Raw genomic sequence first — 26,990 nt, 5'->3', positions numbered from 1 at the left:
ACAAGGCACTCATCAGAACAGGCATTTCCCCTATGCTTCTTTTTACTCCTGAGAGCACCCTTTAACTCCACCCACGACAAGCAGTAGGCCCAAAAGACGACAAAGTACAAAACAAACAAACAAACAAAAGGCCCTGACAATTAGATAAAAAGGAAAAATAAAGAGGAAGCTGTATCTCCAGACAAATATATATATACACATATAAAAAAAAATAAAAAAATATATATATAAAATCTGCTATATTAGAGTTTCTTTTCTATCCATTTAACGTGGGTCTATTTGGGAAACCATGCTTCGACTTGGTCAGATCAGGAACTGCCTTCCGTTTTGTTCCATTTCTTGTTTAGCGATTTAATGGCCAAATACATCCTAAGCATAACTCGCAGGCTCTCATGGCATTCTTAGCTTGGACATGGGACAGACCACATGAGAAAGGTGATGGGGGAAAGAGAAGAAAACTCACCTAGTCTGCCACACTCTTCCCGCTTGGTAAAATACTTGAAGCCATTGGCTGCCCTTCTCTCTGCCTTCTCATGTTTTTTCACATGCCAGGGCAGCTTGGTGGTGATGTTAGTCACAAAGTAGCAGCCAGGACGAAGACAGTGGTAATGCCCTCGCATCCTGAATTCACAGTGCTAGAGAGGAGCAAACAGGCAGGTTGCTTTAAGCATATCTAAACCAAATGCACACTCATCTGCCTGCTACTAATGCTGTCCCTTGGAGACACGAGAGGGAGGCCTGAACTGATACTCTAGATCACATCCATTTTATCTTCCAAAGCCGCAATGCAAACTTGTTCCCTGTCGTGTATTTTGTATTGCTGTCATATATTCCACATTGCACTATTCTACGTTGAAATATCCCAAACCTAAATTGTGGCTTTCCCTGGTATTCATCATAGATTTTTATTTTATTTCATCTTGTGCGTTCATTCTAGTTGTCCACTTCACCCAAGTCAAAGAAACACAAAAGCAGCGCGATTTTCAGTTTGATGGAAACTGAACATTTTGCTAGACCATGTAATTAAGACCCTTCCATAGTCCTGTAGATAGACCAGAAACGAAACACTCAGCCTCACTTCTTACTGGGTAGTCTACTTGCTCTTTCCCATTATTCTTCTCCCGCACACATACTCAGGCTAGAACACTGCTTTTGACTTGCTCTTACCTGGTTCGGACAGAGACACTGCAGCGAATAGTAAGCAAACTGGTCTCGCACATTCACCAAATTATTGTTGGGGTTGATGTGGTCCAGGCAGTGGGATTCTGCTTTGCCAGAGGTTTTGCACACATACTTGCAGTTCCCAAAGAGACAGTGGAAGTGGAATTTGTTGGCATACTTGCAGTCCGTTGCCAGGCAGGGATCACTGGAATACATCCAAAACCCAATCATCGCCTTCACTCATTTCACACATTTGTTTCTTTGCCAAAATTTAATTCAAGGGGAGCCCAGCTGAAGTCTCTATTCCAAACGTGGCCTACAGATTTCCCATAGCCACCTTCCTCTTTAGTAAAATTGATGCTGGCAACACTACTGCAATTCCACCAAGCTAGTGCACTTTCTTGATTAAGATTATTAAAATACAGCAATGCATGGTGGGTTCTATAGTCTTTGAGGGCCACACTTACGATTTAAAGTTCTCTCAAGATCTGGATAGATGCTGTTTCTCCTGAACTTACTTACTGCCTGAACTTACCTCAACAGATTCAGATAGTTTTTCCCATCTCAATTCTGTGTAACTGAAATGAAACTCTTGGGTATGCACACTGCAAGATGCCAGGGCTTCCCCTGATTAGACAAAATTGGCAGTGGCCTGTTTAATCAGCTAAATGGTTTTGGTGCCTTACTCCCCCCGACCCGTTCCATGGATTTCTGGCTGCACAAACAGAGATCAGATCGGAGGTAGCTGAACATTGATCTCTTGGATCCCAAGCGCTGTACCCAATGATACCTACTCAAATACGTGAAATAATAGAATTAATTCACTTCTTTGAAAGCAGACAAATGACTGTCAGTATACGACCCAGAGACTGACACTCCACCAGCCTGAATAACTGAGCTGTAATGCCTAACCTGATCCTGGACTCCTGTGTCCTCTCATAAACTACGTAACTTCTTGTGCTTCTTTCTGTCTATGTAACAGAAATAACACCATCATCACAGCAACACTGTGAAACTTCTTCAATGTTTTAGAAGAAGTTCAGCAAGGTTATGTTACCTTCTGCCCGACATCTCCATTGTTAATTGCTTTGTAAACTAACACTGCAAAACCAGAGGCACAGAATTTAAGGAGACTCATTACACTTGTACAGAAGTTCAGCCAGGATAGCAAAACTTTGACAAATCTGAAGTGAGAGGGAATTGCTCCCTATTCCTTGACCTCCTGAGAGACCCATTCCTGGTAAGGCAGAGTCCAAGCACTTGTGCCTCCTCCACTATCTGACCCCCAGTCTTCTTCACAAAAAAAAAAAAAAACAAACCAACCAAAAAGCTGTATTATACTCAGTTGCAGACGGCATTCCTAGGAAAAGGCCATAGAGCTTACTGGGGAGAAATCCAGCAAGCTTCCTTTTCAGCAATCTGTAAACATCTCCTCTTAGTTCTGTGTACTTTGCTAACAGTAACACCTCGTCTTTGCATGACTGAGCGCTCAGTTGTCCACTGATTTTTGCTCAGCTACAGAAACTCACGGCAAGTCTCAGATTGCAGCAAGATCTGGAGGTGGGCTAGTCAGGCATCATGCTGAAAACTTTACAAATGCTATGCTTCCTCTGTAGCCTTCAGGGTCAAAAATACTGCAAGACACATGTATTTCTGTACACCTCTCATGAGATACAAAAAAATGCTTCAGTGATATGTCAGCCAGTTTATTTCGCCTCGAAACTCACACCTAAAAGTGCTCCCAGATGTATTTGAAAATCTTGGGTTTTTTCCTAGGATAACTGAAGGTATTTTCTAGACTTTATAGAAGTAATTTTTCTGTGAGATAAAGCCCAGAGTACTTTCTAGACAGAAAGTCTCTCAGTGGAGGAATATAGATGCAGTACTACAGCTCTGAGGAGCAGTAAAGAGGGGATTGCAGGGCTGGAGAGGACACAAGGAGGCAAGCAGCATCTACAACTTACTTCTCCTGGAACTGGAGAAATCCGGGTTTGACCTGAGGCTTGGCGTTCTCCAGGGAAGTCGTTGCCAAGGGTGAAGTTGCCAGGTTAGGCACTGATGCTGGGATCTGAGGCATCTGGGGTATGGTTGAAGCCAGCTGCTTCCAAGCTAGCAGTGTGGGGGCAGAGGGCACAGTAGCTGGACTTGGAGTGGGCACGTCGAGGGCAGGAGCACTTGCCATGGTGACAGAAGTAGCAGATGGTGATGAAGGGGCCAGTGAAGCCTTATTTTCAGTAGTAGTTGAGAAGGGAGACTCAGAGTTACTTTTCACAGTTCCACCCTCAGTTCGGAAGTGAAAACTGCAAAAAGACAGTGTGATTCAGACATAAATTCTTGACCATTGCATGTAACTTGATTAAACATCAACAGGAACGTGGCAGGAGTCTGCAAACAAATTAGCTGAGGTTAAATCCTAAAAGGGTCTCTGCAAATGTTGTGGAAAAATTTCAGGGCCTCCTAGACTGTCTGTGAAGAGAAGGGAATTCATTAAGAGGTGTGGAGACAGAAAGGTGCAGTAACATGTTGAAATCTGAGAGATGCAAGAACTGCTGCAGTCAGTAAGATCAATATGCCTATGAGGGCAGCTTCCCATTGCTGTTGTGTAGAAGTCAGTAGTAAACCACAGGGAACTATCCAACGCCAGAGACCAACTGTGCTAACAGAACTTCCAGTCTTAAAATTTGCAACATCTCCTTCCCTTTAACCCCCTTCAGAATCGGTCCTGTGGCCAGCTGCTGAAGGCCTTTATTCATTCTTTACTTGGGCAAATCTTCCATTGCCTTTAAAAGACACTTGGCGTGGTTTTGAACTGCAGATTATGCTCTGTAGCAATTTGCAACAGGGAAAATTTCCAATATCCCACCCTTCCTTTGCTAGTCCCCTCACTGTAACAAGTGGGAGCATATCTTAAATTCATTCTCCACCCAAGAGGCATCTAGAGTTCTGAGCACACTGTACAGCCTCTGTAATATAGGCCATATTATGTAGCCTACAGTTCTGGCTACCAAACGCTGGGCTGTCTGCTACTTTCCAGAATGATGTGAAATGACGAAGGGTTTACAATATAGAACATGGCCAGGTGAGGAGGAGGTTACTGTTGGGCTGGACAGTTTGACTGCTTCATTTCAAGATCCTTACCCACATGATGCAAACCTCTTAAACAAAACCATATAAACTAAGGGCTAGGGAAAACTTGCTGAGAGAGATTTGTCATGACAAGACAAAGAACAATAAAATGCTTTCTACGCTGCAGTGATGGGGAGCTATCTACTCCACAAAAAGTCTGTATCCAGTGACAATGGTTGGGTTCTCAGGATCTTTTCCCTCCCATATTTTCTTGTATCTTTGTACAGTGTATTTGTGCACTGTGAGAAATATAGGTCTCCTTGAACACACTCTCTGTCAAGTAGGCTATGGAAAAACACAAATGTCCAATTCTCAGCCTGCCAACACCGTGAGAGACACCTCTTTTTCACAAGTTGAGCGCATTTATTGTGAAACAAAATTAAAGAGGACATAAGGTTCTGCAAAAATTTTAGCTGAGCACATTTACACAGCAAGCATGTGGATGCCCAAATTGCTGCCCTCAGGACTGCCCACGTTCCTGCTCTTGAATAGTTCTCCCTCGTCCTGCAGTGTGCCTGTTGTAGAATTTTCAAGGCTTCCCAAGACTCCCACTCTCCTACTTACTTGGCATGCTTGATGGCTCCATCCAGGGTGCTGAAGAGGGCACCGCATTCCTCCACAACACAATGGAAATGCACCTTGTGGAGAAAGTCGCACTGCGCATCACAGAAATCCTTGGTACCAAACCTGGCCAAAGCAGACAAGCAGGCATCTTACAGAAGGCCCCAGAAGAGAAACGGTGTTGGAACAGACATACTTTGTTTTTCAACTCTACTACCACTCTTTTCTAACGTCACTGTCCCCGCTGCACAAAGAGCACTGCTGGCATTGTTGCTTGATTATTGCCTGTTATATAGATCTGAACATGCAGAACAAGAACCTGATTTCTACCCAGTTGAACTTGACCGAGAAACTCCCATTCACTTTTAGTGGGAGCAAAATACAGAACTACTCTGAAACAAAAGATAAAAATCATTAGTGTTCTTGAGCGCCTATGTACAAAAGCCAAGGCTCTGAGGAACAATCAAAGGTTAGTAAATTAAGGGAAATCCAGACCAAGAGGACACTGCTGAAACATTACAGGTAATTTTTTTTCTTTTTTTTCTGTTTCAATCTACTGGGATTAGGAAAAGGGAAGAAACAACAGTGGTTCAAGGGAATCTAGATCCAGAATCTGCCCGCTCCCCACCTTGAAACAGTAGGGTATCATAAAGATGGGAGAGCCAAAGTATCGTCTATATAGCAATCGCAGCCTAGTACACATAAATACTAACAAGCACAACCCCTGAAGTACAAAAACAATGCTGCAATGCAAAAACCAGAGCAAAAGCCATCATCTAAGATATACCTCTTGTCTCGGAGGAAACGGTCAAGAGGGCAAAAACAACTAAGCAGGGTTTCACTGCTTATCCACTGTTGAGATTCTTCAGACTTAATAAGAGTAGCACAAATACATGTGATTGCAGGAAACTCCAGAATCACAGGGAATTGAGAAATCAAGTGAAAAACACTGGCAGGAAGGATTTGAAACTTAACAGGGAATCTTGCATAATTAAGATACAACAAACTACAATTGCTCTGATGAGCAGGAAAACAAGAAACAAACAGCAGCCTGTGTGGTCCCTGGAGGGACCTCTTCACAATTTGAGGGTAAAGGAAGAAGAAAAAAAAACTTGTACTGGAGAAGGAAGGTCAGTGGACATAGAATATGTGCAGTCAGTTAAGGCTTACAGGGAGAAAATGAAGGAAAGTAAAGGTGTGGTAAGAGGTAAGAAACCAAGTTACTGCAAGCTAAAGGGGTTGTTTTATCAGGGACAAGACGTACTGTACTTAGAAGGTCCAATAAAAATGTGAGGTGATGAGTCAAAAATGCCTGCCTTATAAAATTTCCTTTGGATAGGAAAACTAAAGACAAAGCAGACAATTAGGGATAAAATGAAGAAGAGCAGATAAAGGGACTGGTTGGAAAATATAAATATGCACAAATCAGCCAGTCTGGATGATATATGTCTTGAAGTACAATGGAAATTAACTCACAAACTGATTGCATTACTATTTGCTATTTTTTAAGCCATAGAGAAGAGGGAGGTACTAGGAAATTAGCAAAAAAAATATAAAAAAATTAAAAATCTAGCTACTGATTCTTTCAGAGAAAAAAAAAAGACAAGTGATCTTTAGCAATTATCATACCTCTAGTCTTAACTTCTCCTTCCAGTAAAGTAATGGAACAAATATTAAGAGGGAGGAGAAAATCATTAAACATCTAGAGGATAAAGGAACCATGAGCAATAAACAGCATCAGGATTATAAAGAATAAATCTTGCCAGACAAATTTAATTGCTTTTTTTGATAGAATTACAAAATTAGTGGATGAAGGGACGCAATATATTTGGATTTTAGTAAAGCATTTTGATACAGTCTCGCATATGCTTAGAATTAATTCAAATTGGCCTGGATGTGAATGCTACCTCATGGATTGAAAACTGGCTGAAGGACCGTAAACAAAGGCTAATGACAAACAGCAACATATTGAGCTGGGAGGAGGTATCTTGTGAATGCTGCAAGGATGACTTTGGTTAGGTCTGAGCTTATTTAACATCTTCATTAGTAATCTAGGAGAAGGAGTAAACAGCGTGTTAATGAAATTCACACAAGATACTAAACTGGGAGGAGTTGGCAACACCAGTGCAAGAGGAGAAAAATAACACAGAGAGGCCTTGCAAGACAAGGGAGAAGGTTCAGAATAGGAGAGTCGTATTTGGAAACATACAGCTAATACATCTGGGGGGTGGGGGGTGTATTTTTATACATAGGGGACTCATGAGAGCAACAGTAAAAGCAATCCTATTTAACAGTGGATGGTAAACGCGATACATATACATTATGCAGTGTAGATGCAAACACAGTAGCACAATTGTGAGCTGCACATATGGGGGCAGGAAGCTTTTTGTATCTGGTTATGTACAGGAATGGCAGCCCAATTCTGCACCCATTCAGGGAACAGCAAGAACAACAACAGCAACAACATGATCAGCAGGCTGAAGGGACTAATTTACAAAGTCAGATTAAAGGAAGTAAATAAGCTTGGTTAAATGGTATGCTAAAAGTCTGTGACTATCTGAAGGGGGTGAACTCCAATTGCGGAGAGGAATTATCTGCTGTGGTTCAAGGGGATATAACCAGGAGAACTGCAACAAAATTACACAAAGGGAAATTCAGGCAGCATACCATGAAAAAAATCCTGACAGTGAAACATGTTAGGTGGTAGAGTAATGCTCCCAGAGACAAGAAAATAGCCACACGGCTTGGCATAGTTAAAACTAGGCTGGACAAAATGCAAATGGACTGCAGGGAAGGATCTCACACTGGCCAGGGGCAGATGGACTAGAAGACTTTCTAGTCTTCTCCACTGAAGTCTGTGATTTACAAAGTGTCCGCAGGCATTTGTAGCCAACTATCTGTGTCAGAGCACAAACCCGTATGCGTCTGCCTGGGTGTATCTGTGTATGCCCAAAGCATGTGTCTGTCTGGGCATGTATGTGCATGTGTCTGCGTGTGGGTGAGTTTTGTATCTGTTCCATTTTCCTTTCAAGGCTCCTTGTCTACAACAAAACCAGCAGAAAACATCCCAGTTCCCTTACCCCTTATACTCCTTATTTTCTTTCAGTGGCCTACTCCTATGATCAGAGGAAATGCCACAGCAAGCATTTTAAGGCTTCTGCGATCTGTGCATAGTAACTAAACACGGGCCAACACAAGTTCAGTGCTAAGAGCAAGCTGCAGTGGGTCCCCGGACTTGCAGACTGGGTTTATAAAAAGGAGCCCAAGATGAAGTCTAGGCTAACAGTACTATGGGAAATCTGTGCTCGTAGTTGGGTCTTAAGATCCCTTTGCAAAATAATTCTGTGTGGAAAGATACTTCTTATAGGACATTAACACCTACTGCAGCCTGCAGACTGAGTACTAAATGCATTCCAGAAGGTGATCAGCGTATCACAGACTTAGGCCTTTAAATTCAAGAGTACTCTCTATACAAGTGTGAACTAATGAGCCAGACTCTTTGCAAAGGAAATAATTTTCCCTTTCCTCTATTCCCAGTTCCGTGCTCTCCTTACCGGCGCAGGTACATCTTCCATGGCTCAGAGAGCTTCTCCTGGACAAGTGCCTTCACTGCCTTGCCCAAGTACTGTGTAGGCTCTCCAGCCCCAGCCTGGCTGCCATCTCCTTCTGTCTTAATGTTCAGCAGGTTGCCAAGGCTGGCACTGGTCTTGGACATCTGGAAAAAGAACATAGAGACTGCATCAAGCCCAGCACACAGCCGTGGATGCTGCCCGCCTGGATACCCTCAGGACTGTCCCACGGAAAGCTGTGTCTTCAAAGATTAAGAGAGAAGACAAGAAGTCTGCACAGGCTGCCTCAACTGCATCAGCAAAACTTAGTAACACCTCACTCTTCTGCATCCTCCACCCAACTATCACAAGGTACTCAGGTGCCCATCTAATATTTATGGCTCTTGTGTAAAGTTATGAAGCATCATGTCTATTTTATACATGGGGAAACTGAGGTGAAGAGAGACATACCTTGAGTATGGAGGAGGTGTGCAGGCTTAAACATTAGTAACCCTGTATAGCTCCTGCAAAATGCTGGTCTCAGTACAGAGCTAGTGAAGAACTGGTTAAGCTCTAGTTGATTTAGAACCATCTTATCCCAGCCACAAGAACGTCTCCTTCTTTCATGTGACTATCAGGTATGTTTGGGGGTGGGAGGGGGGGAAAAATTCTGGCTCCACTTAAGTTCCTGGAAAATTCTTACTAACTTCAATAAAGAAATTATGCCACTTTCTGTGCTACATTGACATAACCTCCACAAAGCAGGACTCAGACTCACAATTTGCCTTGTGTGAAAGGCTTCAAATAGATTCTACACAGAGAAGGTTTAGAGATCCAGGTGCATGATGTGCAGGACAGAAAAAAGAAGTTACTCAAGAGTGCTTAGAGAAAAAAATTTCTTTCATAATAAATGCACAACTTCCTAGACCCTTTCTTGCTTTGTTGTGCTCTCAGTTACCTCCAGTAACAACAGTGAAATTCACAGCATGACTAAAATGCAGGATCGGGCCCAATACTTGCATTATAAACTCCACCCACTTGAGGATCTTGAAGCCCTTTATAAATATCAGTTAATTAAGCCTGACAGCCCCCCTAAATAAACTGCAATACGCTACAGGAACCCTGGCTATTTGAGGCTCTCTTAATGCCCCCTGAAGGTAAAGCCCCTGCTGCTATGTGAAGACTGCAACTCTTTATGGCTGGAGTCAGAAATTCAGGTTCTCTTTTTCCATTGGTGTTTGTTGGGCATTCAATTTCTGTAAAGGGTTCTTTTTCCTAGGCAAATAATGAAGGATTCCTCCACGAACAGAAATTGTGTGCAGCAAGAGGAAGAAGCAAGTGTGATGTGTTCCTAAGCACACCGAGCCTGATTCTGCAATCCTTAAGTCTTGGAATAGGCTCCTTCAAATCACTGGGCTCTATTCTTTGCTGGTTTATGTCATCGGTTAATCCCATTCCTTCTTTAAAAAACAAACAAACCTGAAGAACTCGTATTTTGTACCTATGCTACACTTATTTTGCACAGCATAAAGAATCTTATGCACGGCTGCACGCAAACAAATGCTTATTACTCAGCATATGCTTAAATCGCATATTCTCCTGGAGATTTTCAAGTGAAGTAGCTATTGAAACAGAATTTCCCTGAACTGGGGCCTTCAGAATGACCCAGGACCCCAGACAGCAGACTTACTAAATAGATTTACTCACTAGAGAAAGAGCTGCATATTTGGAATCACTAAAGGGACAATAGGCAGGAACGAATAAGAAATTAAGTTTAAAAGGGAAGATCAAAAACCCAGTGTAACAGAGAGCCAATGGAGGAGAAAAGTAGCATAAGGATAAACGCAGAAATTAAACAACACAGAGAAAAGAGTGATGAAGTAAGAGAGAAAGGAGGCGAGAGATTACTAGGCAAAGTTACTTTGCCCTCTCTTGAGGGTTATATGGCCTTGATGCATGTAACGCCCAGAGCCAAGGGGATGGCAATAGTTATGCCTGTAAAACCTATCACACAGTACAATATTAAAGCATGGCTCAAAGGCTGCCCTGATCTCTCCTGCAGTTGTATACAACAGCAAAATTAATCTTGGTACAGTAGAATTTGTCATGTGAAAGGGAAATATGTATTTGAGATGATGTATAATTTAAGGAAAAAGTAAGGAAAAAGAAACCATGCATTATCTAAAATAAATATTCTAGAACATGGTAAAGGGGGCTCTGTTCGACACCATTACTCACACCAGAAAGACAGAAATTGATGATTTTGGCTCAAAACTTCTAATTTTTTTCTTCTTCTCTTTCATAAAAACAAATGATTCTCCTCCCCCTCCCCCAATGAAAGAAAATGTTTTTGAGTGAATAAACAAAATGAGTAACTATAAAAAGAGAGCGAGAGAGAAGTTGCCAGGTTCTGGAAATAAAAATGAAAAAAAAAAAAAAAAAAATCTTTCGGAGCCCTCCTCTGTCTAGAAAGGATGAAAAAAAAAAAAAAGAAGGTGTCAGAGGCTGCAATATATTTCTTCAGCCAGTTCATTAAATTAATTCGTAAGCAGTGGCTCTGAAATTATATCCGATGAAAAATGGTCTCAAAATTTAAATGGTACAAACTCATCTTATTAGAGGCAAAACATTAAAAAACAAACGCATCTCTTCCCCCCCTCCCCGCCATCGCAGCTTTAATTTCTCTTGGTGGGGGGAATGAAAGGCGTTTGATGGATGGCTCTTACCTTATTCATAAGCGAGGATAAAAGAGATGAATTTGCCGAGACTGTGTGGCCATTTGATTCATTACTGGAACACACAAACCAACAGGGTTTAGTTAAGATGTGCACAGGGACTGTGAGCACTGAGATTAATCCTTCTCCCTTCAAGCTGCCTCACTCCTCACCTGCTACATCCGGAGGAAGAGAATGATGCCCACCCTCCCTTGGGCAGGCCAAACTCTTCTACTTGTGATAGCCAAGATGCAGAGAAAGAGAGTCCGAAGTTTGCAGAATTTAGTTCTTTCAGCTATTTAACAGTCCAGACTTCTTCCTCCAGCATCCACACCATCACACTCTTATTAGCTGACTCACAACCCACCCCATGTTTTACTCCTTCATCCCGTCAGAACTTTCAAAAATACGCCACAAAACCAGGGGGGGTGCTGACGAAAGACTTAACGCTGCCAGGGACACAGGCCCCCTCGGCAGCAGAGAAGGCAAGGCAACAATCCTTATGGCCACAGCTAAGCATGCTGAAAGGCAACCTTAGTATTTCACATGCATCAGTAATAGTTCTAGCTGACTACAAGTGCTGGGGTCCCAAATTGAGGCTTGTTTAAATAAAGTATGGAAAGGAATGCATACAAAGGTCAAAGTGGAGCAGGCTCACTTATCCCCAGTATCAGTTCCTCTGCACTTTTTCCACACAGGACAATCCCCAAACACTCCTATTCTCAGTAGAGATGCTGGACAAGTGGGACACATGCTTTGAGATAGGTGCACTGGCATCTGCACAAGTGCAAAGATTCATCACCATAACTATAGATTAGCACATGCCAGACCCAGACCAGAGTTAGCCTGACACCCAATTGTTTTGTGTGTCCAGTTTCTCTGGTAGGTGCCTCTCTTAGACCTGATTCAAGTGTGCTGAAAGTGTAGCACTGGAGCAGCCTTCCACCAGCTCTTGATGAGAACAGCAGGAGTATCTAAGTGAAAGAAGGCACTTTGCCAGTGGCTTGTTTTTCAGAGGGGAGCACAAGAGGTGGGGCTCTTGTCAAAGAGTCAGTATTGCTTGTGAGCCCAAAAAAGTCTGGAGAACATACACTCGAGGGGGAGTAGAGAGAGCCTCCCTGCCTCCAGTTTGGGGGTGTCCAGCTCATGTTGTGTCCTCTCATATTACAGATACAGAAAATTCTCAGAGCTTGATGCTGGGAAGAGCTAAGTGGGCCTGCCTGCGCACTTTTCTCACCCATGATCCTTGACGCTCAGGTCCAAGCTGTGCTCCTGCAAGGAGTCCTGACTGGTGGCAGATGACGATCCCATGGCCTCCACAGGTTCCTGCTTCACCTGAACTGGATTGAACCGTCCGGGAGCTGCTGGTTGTCCATTTCCTGCTTGAGAAAGACACCAAAATTAAATGCAAAAATTAAATGAAAAATGCAGGTCTAAAATGAGGTTACAGTGGCAAGTAAGTAAGTTAAATCACTAGCACCAGTGCATAAATGGAAAAAGCACAGAAAAAGTGTGGGGGGAGGGAAGTGCTGGGATTGCTGGTCAGCGTTTATTGCCAAGCTGACATGATGGGTTCTGACGTCCACTCCAGCGTGGAAATTCTTCAAGTGATAATTATTGCAAAATTATGTCAAAGTTGTCCAGGCTATGGGCCCTTTAAAGGAGAAGGGCGGAAGGAGCGTGGGGGAGACCTGATTCTCTGCACAAACTGTCATAACTAATTTGCGGGGCTGCCTCTTAAGCGTTTATTAAAGACTCTGTTAATGCTGAGGCAATGTGGCAGCTTTCGACTGCTAGTCAAGCCCCCTTTCTCGTCCCCAATCCCAGCGTTGCCGTAGCGACAGCGATGGCCCGCCACTGCGCGTGCCCAGCAGGAGCATCTGCCCTGTCGGGGCTATCGAAGGTGACAGCCAATGGGATCGGTTCGAACTGCGCCACCTCTCGCCACCGCCATCACGCTGTCCCCACAAAAAGGGGGAATTCTTCTTTTTTGGGGGGAGGTTTAGTGCTGAGCCCATGAAAGAAAAATTCAAATTAAAGGAAGAGAAAAAAGAGGAAAGGGGGGAAAACGGGAGAACAAATTAAAGAAAAAAAATTAAGAAGAACAGCAAAGAAAAAAGGAGGGAAAAAAAGTTGCTGACAGGAACATGTCTGCAGAGCTTTTTTCCACAATCCCCAAGTGACTAAAATATTAATTTACCCTCCGGCAGTACAGCTGACGGCGAGCTGCTTCTCAGACAGCAAGTGGCATTTTATTAAAAAATAAAGGAAAATAGTTCCCTCAATGACCTTTCTCTGCTTTAGGAAACAATTTTTCAAAAAATAATTTTTAAAGTATGTGAAAGTTCCCCTCCCTCTTTAATCACATCACTTCGCCCTACTCCCTCGCTTGCTCTTGGGTAGAAGGGAACATCGGCAGCGCTCATGCACCCATGGGCCAGCAGCCTGCTCTGGCCTTTCCACGCCCCGGTGAAGGAGGCTGTGGGGCAGCCCAATGCCACAAGGTGCTGCCAGGCAGAGCCTCCCCTCCACGACCCCACGCTGCCCACCATGAGCTGACCATGTTCAGCAGGAGATTGTGGAGGTACCCCGTGCTCTTGAGGGAGCCCCATGTGCCCATGTGCCCCAGCTGGCAGGGCTGGGCACAGGCAACGACCTGCCCCAGGTCTAGGTGGCAGCAGGAAGAGCTCCGGGCTGCCCCAGGGGACTTCTCATTCCCATCTTTTACCCTCTCATGGTGCCGCTGACCCTTGCATCTCAGGGAGCTGCAGGGACAGAGAAGCACAGCTTGCAAGAACTGAACAGAAGGGTCCAGTTTGTGGACTGTACCAACATTGCCTCCAACGCCACAGCTGGGACAACAGAGCTGGAGCACAGAACCAACCCCCCAGATCAGAAAAACCATTGGTAATGACCTACAGGATCAACACCACTAGGCCCAGCCAAAACTCGGTACAGTCTGCAGAAGAGGGCTTAGGCTGCTGTATGGCCTGCAAGTATTGGTCAAGCTTTTTCTTCATTTCCATTTTTAATACAGTGCCTCTCTCTTTTCAGCCTACAGCAAACCAGGTAATATACCTGGCAACACTCTTCCTTCAAATCTGGTAAAAGCCTACTCCATTTGTGGGCAAATCAGTGCTTCCTGCCTCTCTTCTGGCCACATGGGCATAGCCAGGCTCCGCAGGAAACCATGCCAAGACTGCTCTCTTCAAGGGTTAACAGGACATGACAAAATTTATCCTCCCATTTATGTTCCTTTACTACCTGCTCCCCACCTCCAGTCCCATGGACAACTCAGTGGCTTCTCATTCACTCCCCTCCAAGTCATCAGGCACTGCTCTTCCTCCCACCACTAGCACAACTGATGAGGGTAACTCACCTGCTTCAAGTGCCACAGAGGGCTTGAGTGCAGCCGCTGCCAGCCTGGCCATCATAGGCGAGATTAATCCCTTGCTAGCAGAGATCCTTTCCATTATAGATGCCGCTGGAGCGGGAGAAGAAGTAGCCGCTGGCTCACCAGATCCTGAAATGGCCTGGGATGAGGAATCCGTAGGAGCAGATGATGTTGGATTGGTGCCAGAAGAACCAGCAGTCATCAGATTAGCTGAGCTGGCAGGAAGTGGTGTAGAGACCCGACTGGGGATGATGGGGAAAAAGGATCCAGCTGTTCCAGGAAGTGCTGAATTGGAGAGTGCCAGGGCCAAGGGTATATTGCTGGGAAGAGCCTGGGAGAGCAGGCCAGAGATCTTGGTGGCTGGTGTCATGCTGTTGGCAGACTTGCTGGCCTGTGAGGAAGCAAGCTCAGCAGCAGAGGAGGGTGCAGCTGGGACTATGAGAGAAACGGAAGACTGTTGACTGGTGGGGGAGGCACTCAGGCTGGAGTTCTTCGAGCTCATAGCAGAGAAGTCAATAAGGTCATCATTACTGGACTCCTCTTGCTCGTTATCCTTGGACCCCAGGAGAGAGGCAGGCAGGCCCAGCACTCCTGAGCTCCGGATGTGCCGGCGCTCATGTTTGCGTTTATGGGAGGTCATCTGGCTGGTGGAGGTGAAGGTGAAACCACAGCCTGCCCTTATGCAGTGGAAGTGGTTGGTGGCCTTGCTGTAGACACAGCCCTCATACTTGCATTCCTCGTACTTGTAGAACTTCTTGAAACCGTCCTTGGCATAGGCATCATCTTTGATGTGGTAGCTCTTGTGCTTCTCAATGTCACACTTGTTCTTGAAGGTGAACGTACACCCAGGTCGCCTGCAAGGGCATCAAGGAGGAGAGGGTGGTTGGCTGTGTGGTCTAGGAGCACAACGCAACTGCTGTCACCTGCCTCCCTCTAGGATAAGAACCGGGGCCAGTATGAGACAATGGGCCTGGCTGCAAAGGTGTTGAGGAGCTTTATGCGTGACACCAAGGCAAGCAAAAACGCTGCCATGTGAGAGAGCTCACTCCACTCTGAGGAACGGCCACAATAACATAGGGATGCAGACACCCACCACTAAAAGTTCCAACCAAAACAGCAGCTAAAGGGAACTAAGGTACAAACTGTGCTTTCCTACTCTTCCTGAGAACATGAGAAATCAACAGAAGAGCATTTGTGTACAGAAGGCAGAGTCCGTCCCTGAAAGGGATGAGCTGGCTGACTGTTGGCTGGAAAGAACTCTAGCATGGAAGTGCCATTGATTAGCAGTATATTAATGGCCTACTTCAGTCGAACTCTGAAGAGCACTGTGATCTCTCTCCCAAATGATTCTAGGATCTATTCTACTTTCCTCAGATCACCTCAGATCACATTCCTGCCTTCACAGTGGTATATGGCAAGATCCTGGAAATCACATCTGCCCTGGAGCGTGAGTTCTCTCGAGAGCAGTACTGAGAAGGTCACAACAGGGAAAATCAAGTCCCTGTGTATACTCCTCCATTTATGACTTGGCAGGAGGCAGCAAACAGATCACACAACTCTGAGGCAGGATTCCTCCCCTTCCCTGCTGCCTCACCTGCAGTGAAAGTGAGTGGTTTTCTGCCCGTAGAACTGGCATTCCACAGTGCCGCAGTCCTCCGTGGCACGGAACCGCTGAAACCCGTCGTTGATGAGCTGTGTGTTCTTCTTGTGAAAGTTCTCATGGGTCATCACGTCAGAGGTGCTTGTATAGACCTTGTTACAACCCACCTACCCCAGGCCAAAACAGGGAGTCATCAGCACAGCGTTTTAACAGCCTACCATTATTGCAAGCAATAATAAACATATGAGCAGCGCACACACATTTAATAGTTCCATTTGTGCACTTCTCCTAGGAGTATTAAGTCATCACTTTAATTCCCAATCTAAAGACTGATACAGCAGTTGTGAAATAAACCCAACTCTCTGGGCATGAAACAGTAAGAAAAAAAGGGAAGGATGCAAAGGGATAAAAGACCAGCTACAGATAATCATGCCTGCTTAGGGAGGCAGTAAGCAGGGTTCCTGCACTTAAGGAGGAAAGAACACTGACAGATGCCATTACTTTTTGTTATCTTGGAGCAACATGGAACGAAGTAGGACCTTCATCTATTTGGGGAATACAAAATTGAGTGGGAATGAGTTATTTACCTCTTTAGTGCTTCTGGGAGGTAAGGCAGGGTGGTGCAACATGAGGCCAATCTTTTGAGCTTGTAATATATGGGTTTCATTCCAGCAAAGCATAAACCCTATGTTCAGCTGATCTTAGCAAACTGGTGACTTTTTTTCCCCGTCACTGTTCAAGACTACCAGTTCAATAATTTTAAACTCGTGCAGCAAATGGGAATGGTGTGACGAGGACGGAATGCTGAAAACCTGCCTTCCTCTGGGTAAAGCGGGCAACTTTGCCATATTGAGTAAAAAAACACTGGAATCTGAAAACGTCCTCAGCCCTGCTGAGGGAGGATTTTTTTTTTCTTTTCTTCTCTAGCACAATGTGTGCCAATGCCTGCACCATCTCAGAAGTGAAGAAAACGAAAACACCACCTCTTAGTTCAGCCCAGGTTGATTCAAACAGGCAATAACAAAACCCATGACAAATACCCAGAAAAAAAAATAAAAAGGATCTCCAGCTATTTCCAATATAAAAAAGCCTCTCTCTCTCTGCACTGACACCTTGAAAAAAGACAGACCCTGCATGGCATTAAAAAAAAGAATTAAACAAAAACCTCCTTAGGAATAATTTGCAATGCAGCTCTTGGTGCTAAAGCCTAAAAAAATGTCAGTTTATATAAACAACTAACTGAATTTTATCCACACCAATTATGGACATAAAGGAAAAAAACCGCATGAGATGGATGGCACAAATTCTGCCATTTAAGCAGTATTTTCTTTAATTGGGAGTTTATATTCAGACACCTTTCCTGTAAGACAGTGCTTACATGGACATTATTTTACTGGAAGACAGTGGGCACAGGATGGAATTACCCATATATAGTTGTGTAAACGAGGGTCTCTATTCTAACTCGGAGTGATTTAAAGATCTGAAATGCTCCTCATACTCTTAAAAAAAGATTAAACAAATCCCATCCTGGTCAATTGAAGAAACTAAACAATCAATATTATGGAAGCATAACAAAAAATGTCCTCAAGAGAAAGTCACATGAAGTTCCCAATTTATCAAAGGTTGTAAGCACATGCTTAAACCAACCCCTATTCAGCACAGTACTTGAGTGCATGCCTAACGTTTAAGTATGTGCTTAAGCCCCATTGACTTCAGAAAGGCTAACTGACTTCAAGTTAAACATACGATGAAGTCTATCCCAGCAAAGCGTTTAAGCATGTGATTAAGGCCTTGTGACTTTAACTGGGGTCTTAAACTGTTGGGATAGCGCAAGAAGCGAGACCTGAGTTTTCTGAACAGAAAAGCTTTCACCAAGGGTTGCCCGATTACTCTGTTTGTAACTACAGCACATTCTCATGGCGATAGTTTAGGCCACAATTCTAATAAAACAAGTACATATCAAACCCTCTAATCTGACGAACAATCAGGGTAAGACCCAAACAATCTGGTGTGTCCGTGTCTAAAAACAGTAAAGGCGTCACAGTTACACCTATACAGCAACTTCAACCCTGGTTACGCTGCTGTTGAAGCCTGGCTGGCTCTTGAAAGCTCCCGGCCTACACCACAGACAAGTAAACTCCAGTGCCACTGGTGAAGGACATGAAGAACCAGGGGTGTTAAGTCTAGATAGGTGACACTGAAGTTTAATTACTTTAGAAATTGATTATGGAGGAAATTAACCCAGTGTTAAAGGGCAGATGTGTCACAGAAAAGTCTGATTTCAAGGGAGTGACAGACCAGATTTGGGTAGAGGCAGTGCAGTGCCATCACAGAGAGGTCCCTGAATCTCAGGGAAAGCGATTTGTTTGAACAAGTGAAGTCCAAGACTGTGAGAAAATCTTGAGATCTGCTTTGCCTCACTGCATGCACAAGGCTTCTATAAACAGAGAATGGTGCTTCCCTTCGTCCTTCCTAACACTTGGCAGGGCAAGTGCAGTGAGGACAGGGCACAGCCTCTTCAAAGAGGTGCCTGAAGCAGAAGTGAGCAAGAGAGGCTATGAATGTCACCCCTTTGCCTCAGGACAGCCCCTTGCTCTCTAAGAAGGAAGCGTTGGGCTGCCTGAAGTCAAGAATCCTTTCAGTCCACCCCAAAAAGGACACAGCTCAAACAATGGCTTTTCATTTGCCTCGTGTGCTACCACCTATTCCCCAGTCCAGCTGTTACCTGCATGCAGTGGTAGTGTGTGCTTTTCCCATTCAGGTGGCAGCCATGATAGTACACGCTACAGTCATCCAAGGGGCTGAAGCGCATGAAGCCGTGCTGGAGGGAATTATCACGTTTCTTGTGCATGTTGTAATGCCGAATCACATCCTGTTTACTAGTGAATCTCTGGAGAGATACAGAGACAGACAGTGAGACACACGTGATGGGAGAGGGTGAGTAATCCTGGGGGCAGAGTATTTTTTTTTTGTTGTTGTTAATAAACTTATGGTACTAGGAGTTTAAAGCTCAGCAGTCATCACTCCAAGAGAGTCAGATTAAAGAGGAATTGTGTGCATGTATCTTCTTGGTAAAGGGAAAAGTATCTACACATGAAAAGTTGTAGAGTAAACATAACACTGGGGTGATGTCCAGAATACTCTCCCTGCAGCTTTAAGACTGCAATTCTTCTAACATAATTTTAGCTGCTACTATCTCAAGAACTGCTATAGTTAGAAAGCAAACCAGTGAACTAAACAGCCTACAAGAGAGTAATCCAAGCTTCCAAATCACCCAGTGTAGTGGTTAGCGAGACACTGGCTGCCACATTCATGTCAGACTAGAAATTGGGAAAAACACTCTGCTCTTTTATAGTATCTTCCCATTGTAAGTCTTCTGCCTTCCCTACAAGGTAGGATGGCTTTATTAGGAAAACAGGGACACAGAACTTTCTTCCAGTCACAGAAAAAGATGGTAGTGGAGCTCAGAGCTAAATCTGTATGCCCAGAATATCCTTTTCATCCTCTACCTGCTTGAAGTAATGAAGGGGTACCCCACTGTCAGAGCAGGCTAAGTGCCTTTAAAATGAAGCTTTTCATTTCTATTTCCCACAGACATCAATATTTAACAGTGAAGGTGGGAAAGTAAATCTGATTTTTTTAAAAAGAAATCAATATCCATTTATTTTGAGGAGTAATTGAAAAGGCCTGTATTCTAATGTTTAACAACTTTTCTAGTCTCCCTCATAGGAAACAAATGATTATCGCTTCCACTCTTTCCTCCTATAATATCAATCCTGATCAATCTCGTTGGTATTGGCATGGGAATATATGGATATAGATTTCAACAGGAATCCCTTGGAGGCTGGAAGTATGATTTCCCAGGGTGTACATACAGGATTGCTATTGCCAATCATCGTTAATTTGTGCCCACTTATTACAGAGTGTTACTTATTCTAAAATATATCTCAGCCATAAAATAATTTGCATTTTAAAAAGCAGCCTAAATCCTTATTCCCTGTGAGACCAGAGAGCTCCTTTGCAAGCAGCTTCCTGACTCCTTAGGAAATAATCATGAAGCCAATCATAATAATAGTATTTTCTGTCTTTCCATCCTTTGTGTTTCTCTCTTTCTGGTGCAGAGATAGCTGTGTCACAGTTGGGACAGACTCATCTTGATTACCAAATGCTGGGCTAGGAAGACCACTACATGCATCGCAGAGACAAACTCTCCTTTGATCAATAGAAACCCACAGTCAAGCTCAGCAGATCCAGATCAACTTCCTATGCTGTGGTCAGACTCATTCCTTTGAGACCCAAAGGTCTCCTGGGGTAAGGCTGAAGTTGTGTCTGATGCACAGTAGAGGCAAACTCTGGGATTCCCACTTACACACATGCAGCCTGACCACAGAAATGGCAGTGTCAAACTCACAGACCTGGGAAGAGGGTAAACAAACACAGCACGTGACTCGGCTGGCTTGATGTCGCTTACCCTGGCAGTTCTCCCAGTAATTACAGCATCGCACATGCTCCTGCCCCCACGCTTTCCCCACAAATCCCGGACTGCTGCTGGTCTTATTGGGTGTTTTGTTGCAGATACTGCTGCTACAATGTCACTCCGGCAGCAGGAGGGAAAGAGACAGACTAACAGATCAGCATTCCCTAGTTTCAGGCACAATTTGTAACACAGCAGAATTTATTCTCTTGGTTTCACTGATGTAAATCTGGAGCAGTTCCCACTGACTTGAGCTGATCTATATTCTGCTCGTCATTATAGTGGTCTGGGTTTGGCTAAATGGTCTTAGATTGGGTTAAATGGGAACAAAATAGGATTCTAGTAAGTTCAAAATACATCTTGCCCTCCCTCAGAGCAGAAAAGTGAAGAGGCATGTGCGTGCATGGGGGAGGAAAGCACAGGAGGACAGACATCTTCCCTAGGTTGTACCCCTTTACATTCAGGTAGCTGTGCTGATAACTTTTTACCACTCTTTTACCTGGTAGTTGCACTCTGGGTCAAGGCAGTGGTAATGTTCTCGATACTGGTATGCACAGTGTATATGTCCACAGTGCTGACTGCCAGAGAACCTGCAAACATGAGAGGAGGACAGAAGAAAGAAAGAGAGAGAGAATGAAACAGTGTCCTGACAGTAGTGCCTGTAAGCAAGGTACAAATAAAGTAAGTCCTGTTCCTGCTTTCATCCCACATGTTTATGGCATTGAACCCCATCTCCTTTAGACCCTTTCCAAGGATGGTGACCCTCCCGCCTTCCTTTTCTTATTTGTCACTATTTAAAGGTGCTTCTTGAGCAGGATCATTCACATCCTGTGCATCCCTGATCTGTCTTTCCCTTTGAAATTAATCTCCATTATCTAAGTTGCTTACTTGGGGAAGAGTAAGAAAGGAGGGTTCCTTGAATTAAATATCATACAATTCTAAAATTCTCATTTGCGAGTTTACACACCACAGCAGTGAGTTTCAGAAATCTCCCATGCCAGAAGGAGACAAATAAACATCGGTCAAAAATGGATTCTAAATTTTACGTATACGCCCTTTTAGTAGGGCCTCAGAAAAGACCAGGCATTTGTTTGTACGAGTTCTGTCTCAAGACTTTTTTTTAATCACAGTATGGTGTCACACTACAAAGAAGATTGCAAACCAGTGGATTAGATGGTAAGCCACACAGACAGAAGACAATCATGGCAAGATTACATAGGAACGAACTTTCAGTAACATGGACAGATCAATGGGAAGATAGGCGAGATGGATCAACAAGAACAGAACGAAGCATTACAGGCAGACCATCTTGATCCTGTGAGCACATCTTCTCCCACGCATGACAGCCCTGCTAACCGTTATTTTCCATGTGGATACAGTAGTTGCTCACAACAAAAAATAGCGCAATGCAAACAACAGAGTTTTCAGCCTGCCTTTGAGTGCAATTAGAAGTAGGACACAAGAAGCAACAGCCAACAACATGCACCTAATCCATTTCTGCAGGCCGCCACTGAGCATTCCACACAACAAATTTGGAACTCCTGACATACAGGGTGGAAAAAAAACCAGAAAGGCCATATAATACCTACATACAAACAGACAGTACATAGAATGTATTGACAGACACATCAGTAATTGGCAAAAGGGGAAGATCCAGTAACGGGCTAATCAGTGCAATGAACTCTCTGATGTATATTCTAGAGGACCCTGGAAAAGCTGAAGAGCTTGAAAGGGAAAAGCAGTGGAGAGAAGGGGACTCAGAGGGGAAACATTCAAAGATAAAGTACCATCTGCTCAAAGGTTCCTCAAAGGTTCCTCACGTCACTTACTGCTAAACGCAGCAGGAGTGCATTTGATAAAGGGCATGGGAAAGAAACAAGGAAGGGCAACGGGTAAAAAGGAAAAATGAGAGGAGTGAGGGTGTCCTGGGGCAATCAAGGAATGGGGCAGGAGCAGGGAAGATTATGGATCATCATAAGGTGAGGTAACGCTAAGCTACAGGATAGAAAAAGTCGGGATGAAAAGCAGTATTAAATAAGGCATTTCTGAAGCACAGTAAGGAAGAAGAGGTCAACTGTGGAGACAGCAGGGCCTCTAGGAGATGGAAAGGGGACTTAATTGACAGAAAAGATAGACATTGCTAAAAAATTAAATGACTTCTTTGCCTCAGCATTCACAAAGGGAGACAGGGACAGATGCCAGGAGCAGACATGCCTTTCCCTGGGGAAGGAGAAGAAATACTGCAGGAAATCAGGATCACGTCAGAACAGGTGATTGAGAAACTGGAACAAACCTCAGCAGCAGAGAAGAAACAAACCACAAGGCAAACAGCAAGGCTGGCTGCACAAACAAAGGTGTGGAACTGAAAGCAGAGGAAGCGATTCCTGCTCAATGCCTGGGCAACTGTGAGGCTAGTACAGAGCATGGGCAGCAGCCTGAGTCACCATGGCATTAACCAGGTACACGCAGCTCGGCAGCAGATCGAACCAACTGGTCCTGCCAGGCCAGGGCTTTATGTCAGCAGCACCACCACCAGCTTTAAAGGAAAGAAAGTGCTCTGCGGGAAGTCTCCTCCCGATTCCACTGATGAGATGGGGAAGAGAGAGCAAAGGGCTGTGGAGAACTGTGGAGCGCAGGCCAGGCAGAGAGGAGGAAAATAAAGACCTTGCTGACAAATATACACCTTTGAAGCAAAGCAGCCCAAAATATTATCAAAAGTGAGGACGCAAAATGACCAGAGACGCCAACTGCAGTAAAAGAAGGGCCAGACACCAGAGAGATCTGACTGTACGGGATGAGTTACTTGAAGCATCCTAGCAGGAGTAACTCACGGGCTCAGCTTGAAAAGCAACAGATAAACAAGCACTCTAGCACTTCAAACTCCTACCCTCCCTTCCACGTGCCACGGAAAGGTGGGTGTGTGTGGTGTCTACAGCGCAGGAAGGGAGAGGCAAGTGTTCTACCAAACCGTGTGCTTGGGGAAGGAGGGAAGAAACGAACACAGCACAAAGGGGAAATTCTACTCTTTCAGCCTGCAAGGTTAGGCTCCTAAAGGGTTATATTTATCCTGTGTTTCTTCTGACACTTGAAACAGTTCAAAGCTATTAATTTTTAAAGCACAGCATCTGTTTAGCTTTTTCATAACAGGAAAGCTTACACACCACACACTTACACACATACACACGCGCACATTTACATGCACATACACTAAGGTACACCAACACCCCTCTTAATTTACATGAACATACCCACAATTTTCATGCACACGATCAGACACAAACACACGCACCTGAAAGAAGCAAACTCACAGACCATATAATCACACAGATATGCAAATCCAAACTCCTAAATTGTCCATACAGGCACATGGATTCATTTTCACAAGAACAACCCCCTCCCCCTTCCCTTCCTTCAATCGGTTCACTTTTTTTTTACTTCGGCCAGAATGAACTAGTCTTGATCTGGCAAGAGTTAGAAAGAAAAACCAAGATAAATAAATAATAATAAAAATAATAAATAAAGAAGTCAGCATGCTTAGAGAGTGTTTACAGACTCATTACCCTGTAACGATGATGTGAAAGAAGGAAGAAAAAAAACCCACCCCAATTACAAGGGGGGAGGAAACCCACACAGAAATAAATATTTAAGCAAGTGCTGCCAGAAGCACCATCTGCTGAGGCACTAATAATAATAATAATAATTTTTTCTGTGGTCTTTTTTTTTTTTTAATTATAAATATACAGGGGGGAAAAACAACCCAACCCAAACTAGCTAAGTAAGAGGTTTTGTTTTGTTGTGTGAGAGAATGGATTATCCCTGGGCAGCTTTTGGCAGTGGCTTTGGCAAACTCATTAAGCTAATTATGCAGTACAGACATAGAGTGTCGTGTCTCTCTCCCCCCACCCCTTGATTTTAAGGCTTTAAACTGTTTTTAAAATTGTGTGTAAATTGAAGGGAAGTGGCTGTGCTGCCAACGGGCGGCTTGCGGAGCTTTTTAAGCAGGATGTGGTGTCCCTTAGCTATCTCACAAGCCTCCCTCAGTTACCTGCCTGACCCAGGGGAAGGGGCCTGCAGAGTGCTACAAAGAGTGGATGTGGGTGAAGTGTCTATACACTTCTCTGCTTGAGAGAGGAACTGGGGACAGAAAGGTGGCATCTCCTGTCTCACTGCAACCTCTGCGATTCCTGCAATCTCAGCAATAAAAGGGCGCTCCTTCTGCCCCATGCAAAGATGGGCTTAAACCCCTGCTTTCATTCCTATACTCTCCCAGAAGGCAGTGAGTTGCCACATGCACTAGAGGCATTGCTGCTTGAGAAGCTGCATGTGGTAGTGCAACTGTCCTGTCTTCCCATGTGGTTTTCTGTCCCCTTCTCCTACATCAGGGATTTGGGCAAAAGGGATGGAAGGGAGATCACCTCTTGTTTGACTCTCCAGCTAGGGAGAGCACTATTCCCACCCTTTTCCCCCACTGATGTGCCAAGATCTTCCCCTGCACCTTCCTAGCAGCTGACTGCCTCCCACAGAGAGACTCTCTGTAGACTCTGGCAAGGTGGGAAAGCCCAGTACACCTTTCCCTCCCCTCTTGTTAATAAGTGCCCAAGTGCTGGTGGGAACAAACCCTTCAGTTCTACCTCTGGACAGAAGTGTTTGCTAGCTTCCCTGCCTGGTGTCTTTCTGTACACAAGGGGCTTTTGTAGTGAGCTTCCTCACAGTACAGATGGAGGATTCAACAGGCCCGGGACAAAGGCTGATGGACCCTTTACACTGTGAGCTCTAAAACAGGCAAGTGTTATGCAATAATCTCCTCTGTCCCTCTGGCTCTCATGGCATTACTCACTCTGTTTCACCACAACAGCCTTGGGCTCACTCTCAGCATCGCTCATTCCTGACCTAAGCCTGCCCAAAGCTGTGATAAGGTGCCCTAGTCTGCACCTTATTCAGTGAGGGTTTCTCACATAAATGAACTGCAAAATATTCTAGGATAAACATCCCACATTGATGCCAAGACCTGCCTAAACTTGAGTCACTTGTGAATTCCTCCAGCCTAGATTCTCAGAGGTGAGATGTTCTCTGCTTGCCTCCTGCAGGCACTAGACATGGGAGGGGAAAAAGGCTGGAGACAGCACAGCAATGGACAGAAAGAATGACAGTCAAGAGACAGTGCTCCCATTTAAATCCTGGGCTTCTGCAGTGAGACATTTTTCCACTATTTGTCACAAAGTCTAACAGCTCTGGGGAGCCGAGCATGCTCTTGGCATGCTTGTACACCTCTCACAGCTACTGCTCTCCCGAGCAGGGGAACAGAGCAAGTACAGATGCCAGAGGGAAATGGAAGTGCCAATGACTGGTTTAAACACTTGATCCAGATGGACAAGACCTCATCTCTCCCACCACCACTCCACCCTCTTACTTCCAGCCCTCTCCCCAAGCAAGTCAAGAGTTTTGCCTACCTGGCAATATACTTCTGGTAAATATTTACGTCTTCGCTGACAGCTGGTTTGTCAGTGGGTAATCCGTTCCTAATGAGAAACACACAGGGCAGAGCTGGTTAGCAGGCAGGAACAGGGCACAGTCTAAGCTCCTTGTTTCTCTCACACACCACTGACACATCAGGAGAGAGGGCCCACGGAAGAGTACCCAGCAAAGACACCCATGGGTTTAACCTCCCTCCCCCTTACCCTTCAAATCCTGTACCTTCTTTTCCTAGGGAAAAATACAGTCCGCCTACCACCCCTCCTGCATGTTCCCTCTCTGCAGGACTCCGTTCAGTTTTTTGGAGACACTGAGAAGACCAACCATGAAAATGTGTTTTTCCACAGAAAAAACTAAATACCCATATACAAACAAGTGATGGCCACATGAAAACAAACACCTCCCTGCAGCGCCTTGCAACACTGCCCTTATGTGCACGGAAGGGCCATTGAGACACGTCTGCCACAGGCTCAACTGTAGCAGAGTCTCTGTGCTTCACCCATGCTGTCAGCTACTGCACATTTCCTATGGCCAGCAGGCCCAGTGTACTCCTACCCGGTCCTGGCAACGTGGCTACAGCTCCCTACATGGGGCTTTAATTGCCTCTTTTTGCACACAGATACCCCAACTCCAATACACAATTGGGACAGCAAAGGTATTTGTGTATTTTAATCAATGAGAAAACCAACCCAACTGCACCCAACTGTCACATAAGCCTGGGTTACTTAACGTCATTCGGAAGCAGACAAAAATTACATCCACAATGAGTTCAGCAAGAGGAAGAAGAGATACAGGGCCAGACTCCAGCCTGCCTAAGAGATGGTGGCATATCAACACAATCCCAAACAGGCTGTACACAGTCTTCTTTTCAGTTTTGCCCCCACCCAACCTCCACTCCTACTCATGACAGCTCTGTAGCCTGGTTTAAACAAGGACACTT

General features: G+C 44.6%; 1 protein-coding gene across 1 annotated transcript in view; it reads right to left on the bottom strand.

Annotated features, from left to right (window-relative positions):
- The window catches only part of CASZ1 (castor zinc finger 1), a 51,819-nt gene that overhangs the window by 11,479 nt on the left and 13,350 nt on the right, over nucleotides 1-26,990 (bottom strand). Inside the window, exons 4-15 of the mRNA XM_059829851.1 lie at nucleotides 26,029-26,097; nucleotides 21,078-21,168; nucleotides 18,830-18,994; nucleotides 16,099-16,271; nucleotides 14,490-15,358; nucleotides 12,348-12,492; nucleotides 11,123-11,186; nucleotides 8,403-8,563; nucleotides 4,852-4,974; nucleotides 3,126-3,461; nucleotides 1,168-1,366; nucleotides 464-635 (exon numbers count right to left, since the gene is read on the bottom strand). Of these exons, the coding sequence (XP_059685834.1) occupies nucleotides 464-635; nucleotides 1,168-1,366; nucleotides 3,126-3,461; nucleotides 4,852-4,974; nucleotides 8,403-8,563; nucleotides 11,123-11,186; nucleotides 12,348-12,492; nucleotides 14,490-15,358; nucleotides 16,099-16,271; nucleotides 18,830-18,994; nucleotides 21,078-21,168; nucleotides 26,029-26,097 (2,567 nt within the window). The remainder of the gene's footprint in view (nucleotides 1-463; nucleotides 636-1,167; nucleotides 1,367-3,125; nucleotides 3,462-4,851; nucleotides 4,975-8,402; nucleotides 8,564-11,122; nucleotides 11,187-12,347; nucleotides 12,493-14,489; nucleotides 15,359-16,098; nucleotides 16,272-18,829; nucleotides 18,995-21,077; nucleotides 21,169-26,028; nucleotides 26,098-26,990) is intronic.

The sequence above is a fragment of the Gavia stellata genome, chromosome 27, assembly GCF_030936135.1.
Source record: "Gavia stellata isolate bGavSte3 chromosome 27, bGavSte3.hap2, whole genome shotgun sequence".
Taxonomy (NCBI): domain Eukaryota; kingdom Metazoa; phylum Chordata; class Aves; order Gaviiformes; family Gaviidae; genus Gavia; species Gavia stellata.
The sequence above is the reverse complement of the archived record's forward strand: the minus strand, read 5'-3'. Positions and strand labels throughout refer to the sequence as shown.